The following is a 12,957-nucleotide window of genomic DNA, read 5'->3' as shown; positions in this document are numbered from 1 at the left end:
TCTCTCTCTCTCTCTCTCTCTCTCTTTTTCTCTCTTCTCTCTCTCCTTTTTCTCTCTCTCTCTCTCTTTTTCTCTTCTCCCCCACCCCCCGGACAAACACATTATACTTAATCTGCTGGGTTTTTTTATATGTCAAATTTTTGTTTTGGTTTTTATCTTGAATAACATTTTGCACTACTACTTTAATTCAAAGATTCTCATTCATGTGGTTCATACAAGTCATTAATAAGTTTTTTAAAAATGTAATAGCTTTTTGTTTTTTCTTTGCTATTTGCTTGGCTCAAATTTCAATTCAAATTGTTTACATTTTTACCTCCTATTCCAATCTATTTCAGGGAAATTAAAACTAATTTAAGATTTATGCCCTTAAAAATGATTATTTTCCCTATCTATGTAGGGAATTTTGGTTAATTATAGCTTTCTCAGGATGAGATGCTGACTTAAACAGGTAGCCTTATTGACTTGATCATTTTATTTAAATATATTCAATGAGGCTGTAAGTTTGTAAAATGCTATTCTATGGTAGTGTAGAAAGGGTTTTGCAGCCTTTACTGCTTGAGCTTTATGTATTTTTTTTTCTCTAACTTTCTGATGTGACCCTTTCACACACCAGTTTATGTACATACTGTCCTCCTTGAATATTTTAGTGACATTTGTAAATATCTTAATGCAGCTGATCAGTTCCAAAGTGGCTTCCCAAGTCATGCACCAAAAACTTTCAAGTTGCACCTCTCTCTCCTTTCATAAACAAATATTAAAATTTCATTACCGAGGAGTAGTGAGTTTAGGAGCTTGCTGCACCAGAGTGGTTGAGGTGAATAATGTAGGTACACTTAAGGGAGGTTAGACATGCATTTGAGGCAGAAGGGAATAGATAGTCAAGATGGCAGATTTTAAATGAGATGGGAGGAAGCTTGAGTGCAGCATAAAGACTGACTGCTCAGGCGAAATGCCTGTACTCTGTGTATAACCTAAGTTTTAATACCATCCATTCCTGGATTGAAACTTGATCTTAGTTGTATTGCAAAGTTGTAGCTAACCGGCTGTCCTAGATTTTATTTTTAAACAAAACGTAATGGGGGTGTGGAATGACCATGTGTGGAGGAATGATACTCATCTAGTGAACTTTAACAGAAAACCGAGTCAGATGGAATGATATAGGGTAAAGCAGCTCTGCATAAATACATACATTAGAATTTTTTTTTTCTTAAATTACTGCTGTTCAAGATCAGGACAGACTTGTACCCAGAGATTGCTGAGTCGTTCCTTTTTGTCCTATTTCTTGAGGTCTCATTCCTAAAGGTAAACTGTGATTCAGCATTGGAATCTGGTGGATCTAGAATCTCGGCTGGGTACAACCGGATACCAGATTTGTTTCCAAAAATAAAATGCATCTCAAATGAATACAGTAACTTTTACTTGGGCCTTCGTACTGCATTTTGTGTGGCTGACCCTAGTATATTTTTAATAATAGAAATGTAAGGACTTCTGAAAATCTTTAATTTTGTGCATTTTTTTTTAAAAAGCCAAATCACAGAAGAATCTTGGTGCCAGTGGATCCTAAAATTGCAGAAGGGTTTCCTTTTAATTGTACAAAATCATTACCTTAAATTTCTTGCTTATGAATTCCTGAACAATTGATGACACAAATTATTGATCAGAAATGAAAACTAAACAGAACTTCTATTTTGTCATAATTCTATACAAATTGTGCCCTGATCCATTTCTGCTGGCTGTATCCGATATTATAAGTGCCTGACTCCAAAGTTTCATTTTCTATGCTTGGGGATGCCTGCCATTTCTCAACATTTTGGTCTGTTGAATTTGATTATATAAATCGCAACCACATAAAATTATTAATCCAAAATTACTCGACAACAGGAAGGTTAAGTAAAATGAAAGTACACAAATTTCAGCCAGTTCTTATGACCTCTTTGTCATGAGTATTTTATATTATAGCTGTTTCAATGTCTTGCATCCAGCACTGTCACCTACATGAATAAGTTTCCAAATAGCACTTCCTCCCCTCTTTGGCTTGGCTAGGAGATGCTGATGACTTCAGGAGAGTTGCAAGATAAATCGACTTGCAAAGGAGATCCTCTGCTTCCATCTGCTTGTGCCTGAACTGTTGCATGTGCAAACACAAATGGTTTGATCTCATTTGGGTAGATATTTGTGTGGAAGGAGAGGAACCTGGTGCGGTAGGCATAAAACATCATAAAAATGTATGAATGTAAGGTTAACCATAGTTTTGATGCTTACTTGGAAGTAAACCAAAGATATTTTGCCAACCTTTTGGAATACCGTTTTGAAGAAGACCTCTTAGAAAGTTTTGTCCAACATTTCATGGAACATTTTCTATAAAACCCAGGAGCTCCAATGTGCTTATATCATTTTCCAGAATATTTTAATCTTTTTGTGGACACATAATTTTCCAGAAATGCATCTAATTTTGACTTAAGGAGCTGTAAAGAATCCATCTTTATTGCCTTCTCTGGAATACTGTTCCACAGGTTAAGTAAGACTTCCAGGCATCCAACCTCGTCCCCCGTCACCTAGGGCTGATTGGTGAGCCTTGGCGATCTAAATTAAAACACTTATCTACCAGCATTATATTCATTTCTTTAATAATCTTAAACTTTAATCATGTTCTCAATTTGCTTCTCTTCAGCAAGTTTAAACATTAAAAAAAGTCAAGTTAAATCAGTAATTATCCTAATAGGCCTACTCTTCAGAATCACTACAGTTTTCATGAGCGATGACCAAATGTTGGACAGTTAATAATTGTTATAATCTAACCCAGAACTCTACTTGCTTTCATAACTTGCTAAACTGAGCTTGCAGTATATTCTTTCTCCGGCATCTTAGCAGAAACTGTTCTACACCATGGCCTTAGTTGTTTACCTCGGTACATATCTGAACATTTTGTCAAATTCAAGACATTTACCAGTCTTGGGGCCTAATTTCCCAATTGATCCAATCTTGGGGGCACTTGAATTAGATTAAATTCATTTATCATCTTAAATTGAATCTCAACTGTTGATTGATTGATTAGCTTTCTTTTGTGACACAGGTTTTCTGTTTCTTTTTGTGTTGAGGTCCTTTGTAAAAGACTGTTATGTAATCTCTACATTTTAATTGATGACTTTGTTCCCCTCCAGATCCTGAATAAATAAGTAAAGGACATCCAGTATCCCCAAGGTGTCTCACTCTGGTCTATGTTTATTGAAAAGCAAGCCCTCCTTAAAATTTACCACTTGCTGATTCATTAGCCTTTTCCTTTACCATTCACTTCACTTCCTGATACACTTTGCGTCAAGAAATTAGAATAAAATGAAAGAGTACTTGATCCACGATTCGGTGAGGGTAATTATCTTGGAGTTATCCAGTGGAAGTCATGAACCTTGGTCACTAAAATAAAGAATGCTTTGAATTGGATCGAAATGGGAGGCAATCATTCTGGTAATTTGGGTAATCTGTAGAGGAAGGAGGAAAGTAAGAACACAAGAAATAGGAAGCAGGAGTAGGACATTCAGCCCCTCAAGCATAACCCACCATTCAACAAGGCTATGGCTGGTCTGCCCCAGGCTTCATGCCAGTTTATCATGAGGTGTAAACTCCCTGATATTTCAAAAATGCATCTATCTGTTCTTTAAATGTTTTCAGTGATCTAGCCTCCACAGGTTTCTGGGATAGAGAATTGCAGACATTCACTAACTTCTGAGAGAAGAAAGTCACTCCGGTCACTTTTTTTTTAAGGAGTATCCCCAAGTTCAAGATTCCCTCATAGTGCAAACATCTTATCGACATCTACCCTGTCAAATACCCTCCGATACTTTGTTTTACGCTTCAATAAGATCACCCACCATCTTTCTAAACTGTAATGGATACAAGTTTAGCTGTTATTGATAAGGTAACTCCTTCAACCCAGGAATGAGTGTAGTGAATCATTTTTGAACTGCCTCCAATGCCAGTGTGTCCATTCTTAAACATAGGGTCAAAACAGTGCATGGTACTTCTGTACAATTGGATCATGACTTGCATATTTTTAAACACCAATCCTGTAACAATAGAGGCCAAAATTCAGTTTGTCTTCTTAATTACTTCATGCACCTGCATGCTAACATTTTGTTTAATAAACAAGCGCATCCCCCCAATCCCTCTGTGCTACAGAGTCCCTTTTTGGAGTTGTCCTCCATTTAAAAAGTAATCTGCATTTTGATCCTTCCTACCAAAGTCCATAGGGCACACTTTCCTACATTAAACTCCATCTGCCAATTTTAGCCCACTCACTCAGCCTGTATATGTGCTTTTAAGGATACCTTATTTTCTCATCACAACATACCTTCCCATCTATTTTTGTATCATGATTACATCTGGATACATTACTTTCCACTTCCTCTGTCATTCAATATAAATAGTAAAGACCTAGAACTGATCTTTCTGGCACTCCAATAGTTATACCATGCCAACCTAGAAAAAACCCAATAATGCATTCTGTCTTCTGTGGGTCCTCAATCCAAGCTAATACATTACCCCCAATACCACAAGTGGGTCTGTTCTTCTCTTTATAAAACTGCTGTTCTCTTTATCTCTTCATCTCTTCTGTTCTCTCTCACTTCTAGATGCTGGAAATTGTTTTTTATGACCTCTCTCTCATTTAGATTTCTCTGGATCCTTCACTGTCCTGCTCAGTCATGGGTAAGCGGAATGAGGACACAGTAAGAGGAACTAACGTGAGGAACTTTATCACAAAATTAAATGCTGGGATTGGGATTTGTTTTTTTATTTTTATTATTACAGGGAAAACCTCAGGAATAAATACTAAATGCCCAGCAAGACAGAGGGAGAGAAAATAGTTGATTTCTTGAAGGTATGGAGTTTCCCTCTCTTCACCTATGACAGGAGAGAGTGATGTTGAGGATTAACAAAGGGCAATAATTGACAGATAGTACTTGACAAGAGGGAAGTGAAAAGACTTCATTCTTTTAGGAGAATAAGCTTCCTAAAGCGGGAGAGATGATTTGTGGATTCCAGTCTTGTACAAGAGCCAAAATATATGAGCAAACTGAGAAATCTATTAAAGAATCGTCATTGCTCAATTGATGTAAGAGGGAATGCACAGAATTAGATAAAGTGCTTGAGAGAGCGGTAAATCCAATGAAGATGGAGGCAAAGGAGAGACAAAGTAAAAGGTTATAGGCAAGAGATGATGGTCAGAATAGTCCCCATCCAGCTACAAGTGAAGATCGAGGATGAGCCAATAAGATAACCAGCTGTTAATATTCTGCCCAAGTGAGAATTGCTGAAACTGTAAGAAGATTTTTTTTTCATTATTGAATTTCTGTGACATTAGCAATGCCAGAGTTTATTACACATCCCTAAGGTAGTGTTGAGCAACCTTCCTGAACTGCTACAGTCCAACTAGTGTAAGCATACCCAAAATGCTGTTGGGGAAAGAAGCTCCACGTTTTGGACATAGTCAAAATGAAAGTAATGGCAGTTTATAGTTTTAATAACACCAAACAGATTAACTGACCATTTATCTTATTGGTACTTGCAAATTGTGAAAATCTGTATTTTGAGGAAAATACTAACTACAATTCAACTGGACTTCAATAATACATTTTGCTAATGACATGAAGAGCACCTTTGGAAATACAATTTGTTCTTTTATTTCTGGCTATGGTTTGGCTGTCTCCAATGAATCTCAGCATTTTGGGATAGTCTTTTATCTGAATCTTTGTCGTTTTATTTGTGAATGCATTAATGCTAGAAACCTAAATACTTAAAAAACTGCTGGGGGAAAATGACGGATTCAGCTTTTCAGCACTGTCTACCTCCTGAACTTTGTTTAGTCACAAATTACTCAAGACTTGGGGATAAACAAAATAACAATTAAACAAACATGTACGTAAAGATCTAAATTATAAATTAAAGCTATTATCTGATTCAATACAGTCTTTCAAAAAGTGAAACAAATTGTGGCTCAACTGTAGGCATAGGCTTTTAGCCAGCTAAAAATACAAGGCAGGAGAAAAAGTATAGGAAACTTTGCAAATTAGTAACAAATATAGTAATGAGGATGGTAGTGTCATCTAACAATATCTGAAATGAAAGTAAAATCTTAAATATTCCACAAAGACCACCTAAAATGTTAACTTGGCTTTTCAGATGGTAATAACAAAGTTTTACAGGATCAGAAAAATAAAGCACAGAGGAGGCATTTGACCCAATGTGCCTAGTTAGTGGAATCTTAGTTTTGCCAAAAGTCTTGCCTTTTGTTTTCAGTTCAAGTATTATTTGTTAATTTTTTAAAATTATTTTTGACTTTAAAGAATCTGCTTTGAGTGCAGTGCATCTTAGATCATAACTTTTCTTTTTCTTTATATTGCATCTTGTTCTTTTGCCAATTAATTTTCAACATTTTACTTTAGTTTGTAGCCAACACAGAGCACCAAGATCCAGTTTGGAATAAAAAAACTCGTAGTGCATTAAAATTTGTACTAAACAATTGAAAAGTTTTAAATTAACGTTAGTATGTAGAAAGAATTCCCAAACTTTATGATCATGTGAAGAAACCTCAGCACTAGAAATGTGTATCAAAATCACAATTTGGCACTCTTTTTTTTCCCCCTGGTTATTAATTTAAGTGGATAATAATCATGCACAGTCAAACCATCTATATTTTTCTCTATAATGTGCAAGATTCCCAACTGATAGCACAAATTCTGAAATGACCCTCCTAGAATAACTATCTTATGTAAAAGCTAGCACTCACTTTATTGAGTGGAAAGGTATTTAATTCCCCAAAATATGAATTTATTTTGTCTCCAATCTTTACTTTTAGGACAAACCTTCCAAAAGAAGTCATGGCCTTCCCGGATTTTCCATTTGACAGTCAACTCCCTTCTTTCATCCATCATAGTGATGTGAGGTCATATCTGGAACAGTATGCTGATCACTTTGAAATTCAGCCCCATGTAAAGGTAACCACACTAGATTTTCTATTATAGTGGTTATAAAATGTTAAAATAGTATTTTAAAATAAATGGAACAGAAACCAAAAACAACACAAAATACTACACTGCTGTGAAGATTAGGAATTTCCCTTAAGCAGTGGAAAAATGGGCACATAATTGGGCAGGTTGGCACCAAGGAGATAACCAACCACTTCATCACCCGCACCACAAGTATAGCCTCCTTTTGGTCAGTTATCTTCGATCTGTAATAATTTATGCAAGACCAAGGTACTGGACTTAGGTCAGGGAGTAAGCTCTTATCTCCATGACCCTCAACCCCAGAATCTCCCCCAAAAGTGCCTACCTTTCTTGGCACTGTCTGAAGAGTGGTGTTCCAGCAGCTGCCACAGTCTCTGCCATGGTATTGTCAAGTTTTAAGGACATTGAGCTCTGACCAACAGCTTCAGATGGGCGGAAGATCCTGCTCCATGTCTGTAAGATCCAGTGGATTTTCTGATTTAGGAAGGATGTAAGGTTGTCTTCATGAAACATTCCTGCTTTCACAGGAAAATATCACCCACTATCTCTTCTCTAAAGTCATACTGTTGGATATTAGTTATTTTCAATTCTTAGCTGTAAATTTTAGTACAATTTCTATGCAAAGTACAAGGGTAGAATTTCAACTTTGGCTGTATGGCAACATTTCAGTTAAAGTGGAGGAGATATTTTTAGATTAGCAAGTCTATTGTTCTAGATAACAATCCTTAGGTGGTTTTTTTTTTGCTAGTTAAAATTATTAAGGATTATGAAATAGGGTTGCTTAATGGAGTTGAGAATTAGATCACACATCATTCAGTTGACTGATGGAACTGGCTTGAGAGGCTGAATGGCCTGCACTGCCCATTGCTATGTAGTTTCCTTCTCTACCTCCCATTGATTTTCAACATATTTCCTGGTGATTAAACATCTAGCAAACAGCAAGTTCACCAACCTTCAGGTATTACTTCTGCAAGATGTGACTCTGGATCTTTTCTTCCTCATGGGAATGACCTGTTAAGCTCTGTTCAGTGGTTCCATATAGTAAATTATTGTGGATAACTTAAATGAAAGGAATATTGAAACAGATTGTAGACCAAGTTGTTTTTGATCTGCAAGTTGGCACTCATCTCATTTAGGCAGAAGTGTTACTGCAGATGCTGGAGATTAGAGTCAAGATTAGAGTGGTGCTGGAAAAGCGCAGCATCCAAGGAGCAGGAAGATCGATGTTTGGGCAAAAGCCCTTCATCAGGACTGGTTTTTGCCCAAAACATCACTCTGAAGTATTTACCCATGCTTGTACAGAAGATTAGCAAGAGGAACTCGAGGAAAAGTCTTTTGTTTTACAAAAGATTTGTAATTGCATCTTTAAGAAATATGTGAGTACTTGGAAAATTTTTTCACAGTTTCGTACACATGTTGAACTGCTGAATCCGGTTTCTGGAACCACTGGAGATGCTTGGAATTCATGGGAAGTAACATCTTTAAATCTGAACAATCATTGTCGTAATACAGAGAGATTTGATTCTGTTATTGTTTGCAATGGGTGAGTCTAAAGTATTAAATTTTAACAATGTGCAAGGCTTATTTTTGTAGCCAAATATTTGAAACAGGTCTAGTGATAATTTGTTTTCTCCCCATCCATTTTTCACATTTTTGCAACCAACTTTCTTATAGCCACGTTTTGGCTCAGAGCATCGGACAGGATCTAAATGCTATTAGATGCTTAGCAGCAAAATAAATTATCCATTGATTTAATTGAATACTTTTTTCATCACTGAAAAAGGCAAAATGAGGATACTTACAGACGATGCTCTAAGTAGTATGATTTATTTTTTGACTGATATCTTAATTGTTTATTTGTAAAAATGATATAATGCATGTTCCCCTCCAATCTGACCCAGATTGTAATAAAATAATGGTTGGGTGGTCAGCACTTGACTTTAGTAATCCAGTAAAGGGGACAGCAACTTCTGGCGGTCATTCTGGTGCAGTTAAACATGGAAATTCCAATATACTACATGTATTTTTCCTGCTTCTCTACAATATTTGCTATCCGTACTTTGCTTATAGATTCAGCAATAAACACCTGGGAACATGAAGTTGTGGTACTTATGGGACCCTAGTTAACTTTTGCTGCCCTTGTTTAGTGATTTTAAGGTTTGTGAATTCAGGTATCCGTGAAATTTTTAATAGTGTGTCAAGTCTTAACCATTACTGAATGATGCTGCTCACCAGAGCATTTAATTGGTAGTGCAATTTGTCAGAAGACCATTTTTTCAAAATAAAGTATTTTATACTTTGTCAGCTCTTTCTGTCTTAATCCCATCTCACTCACCCTTTTTTGTACACTATTTTGCATTTAATTATTTTCATATCAACTTTAGGTTGAGACACTCCATGTCTACATGAGGACACTTTAATCTATTAGATTAAAGAAATATTTTGGTACTTGCTTTGCTCATATATGCCAGAGCAATGGCCTAGTGTTGTTGTTATTACTAGACTGTGTTAATCCAATGACCCAGATAACGTTCTGGAGACCCAGGTTCGAATCTCATTCATGGCAGATGTGGAATTTGAATTCAATAAAAATCTGGAATTAAGAGTCTAATGATGATCGTGAAACCATTATTGATTATCAAGAAAAAGCCATCTGGTTCCCTGATGTCCTTTGGGGAAGGAAACTGCTATACTTACCTGGTCTGGTCTGCATGTGATTTCAGAACCACAGCAATGTGGGTGATCTTAACTTCCCTCTGGGCGATTGTATAGGATGGTTTAGAATTGTTGACAATAATCAACCGCTGCATGACCTTAAATAATTCCTGTGATGGATGACTCGCATTCCCGTACATGCCGAAAATGGTACAACTAGTTTTTCTGTATCTGTGGCTTGTTATACTGATTGAGGGAGAGAGTTTGGTGCCAAATCATTGGACTTCCCCCTCAGACTGGGATCATAAACAGTGTCAGGAATGAACCTAAGCCTCCAGACTAGCTGTCGATTGAGGAGTCCCTAGCGGGCAGAAGAGTGTGAGACTTATTGTTTTATTTTTCCCAACCTAAGCCTTCAGACCAGCTGTCAATCAAGAACATGCACTAAATAAATTTTTGTTGCCCAGTCTTCTCTTAAGTACATTTAACTGAATTCAAAGAACCGTTTGAATACACTCTGCTCCAGAACAGCAATAAATGCTGGCCTAGCCAACAATGCCCTCATCTTATTATTATAATTATTATTATTATTATTTATTAATAATATCAGTAGTAATAGAAGGTAAACTGAGAAACTTGTATATGAAATGTACAGTTGTTAATTGAATGTTGGATTATAGCAAGCAGAAATATCTAATTAAATTTTGCTGTCCCTATACTTTGCACAATATATTTTGTAAATCCTTGAGATTTATGGCTGGTAAAATGTTACAATAATTAACTTGGTATGTTCTAATTTTTGTATTTTCAGCCATTATTCTGAACCTTTCATCCCACACATCCCTGAAATTGAACATTTCAAAGGACAGAAAATGCACAGTCATGAGTACAGGTTTGCTGAGCCTTTCACTGGGAAGAATGTGGTTCTCCTTGGTGCTGGTCCATCTGGAACTGATATAGCATTGGAGTTATGCTCAGTTGCAAAACAAGTTGTCTTGATACACAATCATTCACTGATAACTTCCTCAATGCCCCCAAATTTCCTGCAGGTGAAAGGTCTGAACAGATTTTCAGAGACTGGAGTGATTTGTAATGATGAAATGGAGTATCCTGCAGATGTATTCATGTTCTGTACTGGATATAAATATTCTTTTCCATTTCTTAGTAAAAATGTCTGCTTAGACGTCAAAGATCAAAGAGTTGCTCCACTTTACAAACACATTGTTCATACAACCTTTCCAACTCTCTTTTTTATTGGCTTATGCATGACTGTTTGTCCTTTTCCTTTGTTCCACTGCCAAGTCTTGTTTGCTCTGGCATCTTTAGATGGTACCCATAAGCTACCACCAAAAGCAGAAATGGATGCAGTTACAGAGGATGAATACCAGTCCTGTTTGCAAAATGGAATTCCTCACAGACATTTTCATAAATTGGACAGTCGTCAATGGGGCTATAATGCTGAGTTAGCCCAGTTATCCAAAACTGACCCCTTAGCACCTGTTACAAGGGATCTGTATGAAGCAAATAAGAAATTTAGAAAACAAGATCTGTGTAATTATAAAAGGTATAATTACAAGATAGTAAGTCATGATACATGGATAACAGTGAAGCCTAAACCATTATAAACTTGACTGTCACTTCTTTGATTTGCATCTTCCATCCATCAGACTATCAGCCAGCTAGATATGTTCTATGGAAACCATAGAACATATGAAGCTCTGCAGTGTACAATATACAGTATAGAGGAAAAGTGGTCAAAGATTTGCATTGTCTGAAAGCCTGTCAGTTTTCTTTCTATATACTTAAGTGGATGGATTATTAGATATACTTACTCGTGTGTGATTTGAGTAACCCTTCCAGTAGTTTGTTTTATTTGTATTTGTTGCATTAAAGCAAGCTTACTTACCCAATCTAAATAGCCAGCTGTTGTTGGGAAAATGTGCAAATGAAAAGAAGTACTTTTGCACATTGAATCCCATTTCTTGTAAAGTCATAGAAACTATGCCATTGCATCAGTTTGTTTTTCTTTTGTTAAATGTTATTTGCTTCTTCTAGTGTTTTGCCAATGTTTGGGACAAATCATTTAAGACTGTATAAAGGGGTCGTTTAACTCAGACAGATGGTAGAGAATTGATTGCTCAGGTTTCTCAGAATTACACTAACAAAATTCTATAAAGTTTCAAGCTGGTCTTGATTTCAGACCATGTATGCAAGAAGGAGCTATAGTGTTTGTTTAAAAAAAAAATCGTAATTAATTCTTTATTAAATTGGCAGCCCTATAGAGAGCAAATAAACAAAATATTATACAAGATACCAATTGGAATTTTGCATTCAGTGGCAAGTGTAAACCTCAGTTTGGTGCGTAAATAGTCTATACCCTTTGGGTCTGATCCATAAACTATAGGCTGCATCATACAAGATAACTGCATCAGCTGGTCTACACCATTCACCTGATAAAGGCTTTAAGTACTGTATAAAATGGAATATTCTATTCATTCCTTATTAGCTAAAATATTTGCACAAACACAATGCAATGACTTACCAAATCTGCCTTAGGTTGCCAATATGTCTTAAAGAATGCATGCATCATATTTTCTACAGTAAACATAACATAGTTATTCTCAACAGTTAGGGCTTTCTCTCCTGATATTGGATACCTAAGTCTTCACATGAATGACCTGTTGGAAACCAGATGAAGATGATGTGCAGGAATTTGCAATTCTGCAAAAGTATTTGTGGATATTATTCCTCGTAGTTATATGCATGTCACTTTTCAGTTCACAAGCACACTTTTTAACTTTTGTGAGATGATGAACTGGACCAGCTGTAGGATTATTTCACAGGAGCAGCCATCTTGGTTCTATTCAAATTCTGGGATTCTTTCCCACTGCCTGTATTCATGGGATCATACTTGAGCAGAAGCAGGCTGCCTATGATGAAAAATCATTACTGATTTTGGTAAAATCTGCAAGCAAGAGCTGATGAGGTAATTCTGATCAGCTTTCATTGAAAACCATCAGAACGATATACAAAATTCTGTTTTAAGCCATAAGCATTTAGTAAATTAAAAGTCATTTTGTTTTTCATCATATGTTGTTATATCATCAAAACTAGCACTCTGAATAATAGAACAAAGTAATGCAGGTGTTTGAACTATTATGAAACTTTGAAAAGTGATAACTTGAAACATTAACTCTGCTTCTCTCTGTAGATGCTTCTAGAGCTGCTGAGTCTCTTAAGTATTCTTTACTTCATAAATTTTAGTTGGATAGAGCAAAATAAAATTTGACAAATGTAAATG

The 12,957-nt window shown here is 36.1% G+C and overlaps 1 protein-coding gene across 3 annotated transcripts in view; it reads left to right on the top strand.

Annotated features, from left to right (window-relative positions):
- The window catches only part of zgc:77439 (uncharacterized protein LOC378987 homolog), a 21,951-nt gene extending 8,994 nt beyond the window's left edge, over positions 1-12,957 (top strand). For all 3 annotated transcript variants that reach the window (XM_043706820.1, XM_043706819.1, XM_043706821.1), the window contains exons 2-4: positions 6,851-6,989; positions 8,405-8,544; positions 10,468-12,957. In XM_043706820.1, coding sequence (XP_043562755.1) covers positions 6,873-6,989; positions 8,405-8,544; positions 10,468-11,281 — 1,071 coding nt within the window. In that variant the 5' untranslated portion in view covers positions 6,851-6,872 and the 3' untranslated portion in view covers positions 11,282-12,957. The remainder of the gene's footprint in view (positions 1-6,850; positions 6,990-8,404; positions 8,545-10,467) is intronic.

This window comes from Chiloscyllium plagiosum, chromosome 17 (assembly GCF_004010195.1).
Source record: "Chiloscyllium plagiosum isolate BGI_BamShark_2017 chromosome 17, ASM401019v2, whole genome shotgun sequence".
Lineage (NCBI taxonomy): Eukaryota > Metazoa > Chordata > Chondrichthyes > Orectolobiformes > Hemiscylliidae > Chiloscyllium > Chiloscyllium plagiosum.
This window is presented reverse-complemented; position numbering and strand designations above follow the sequence as displayed.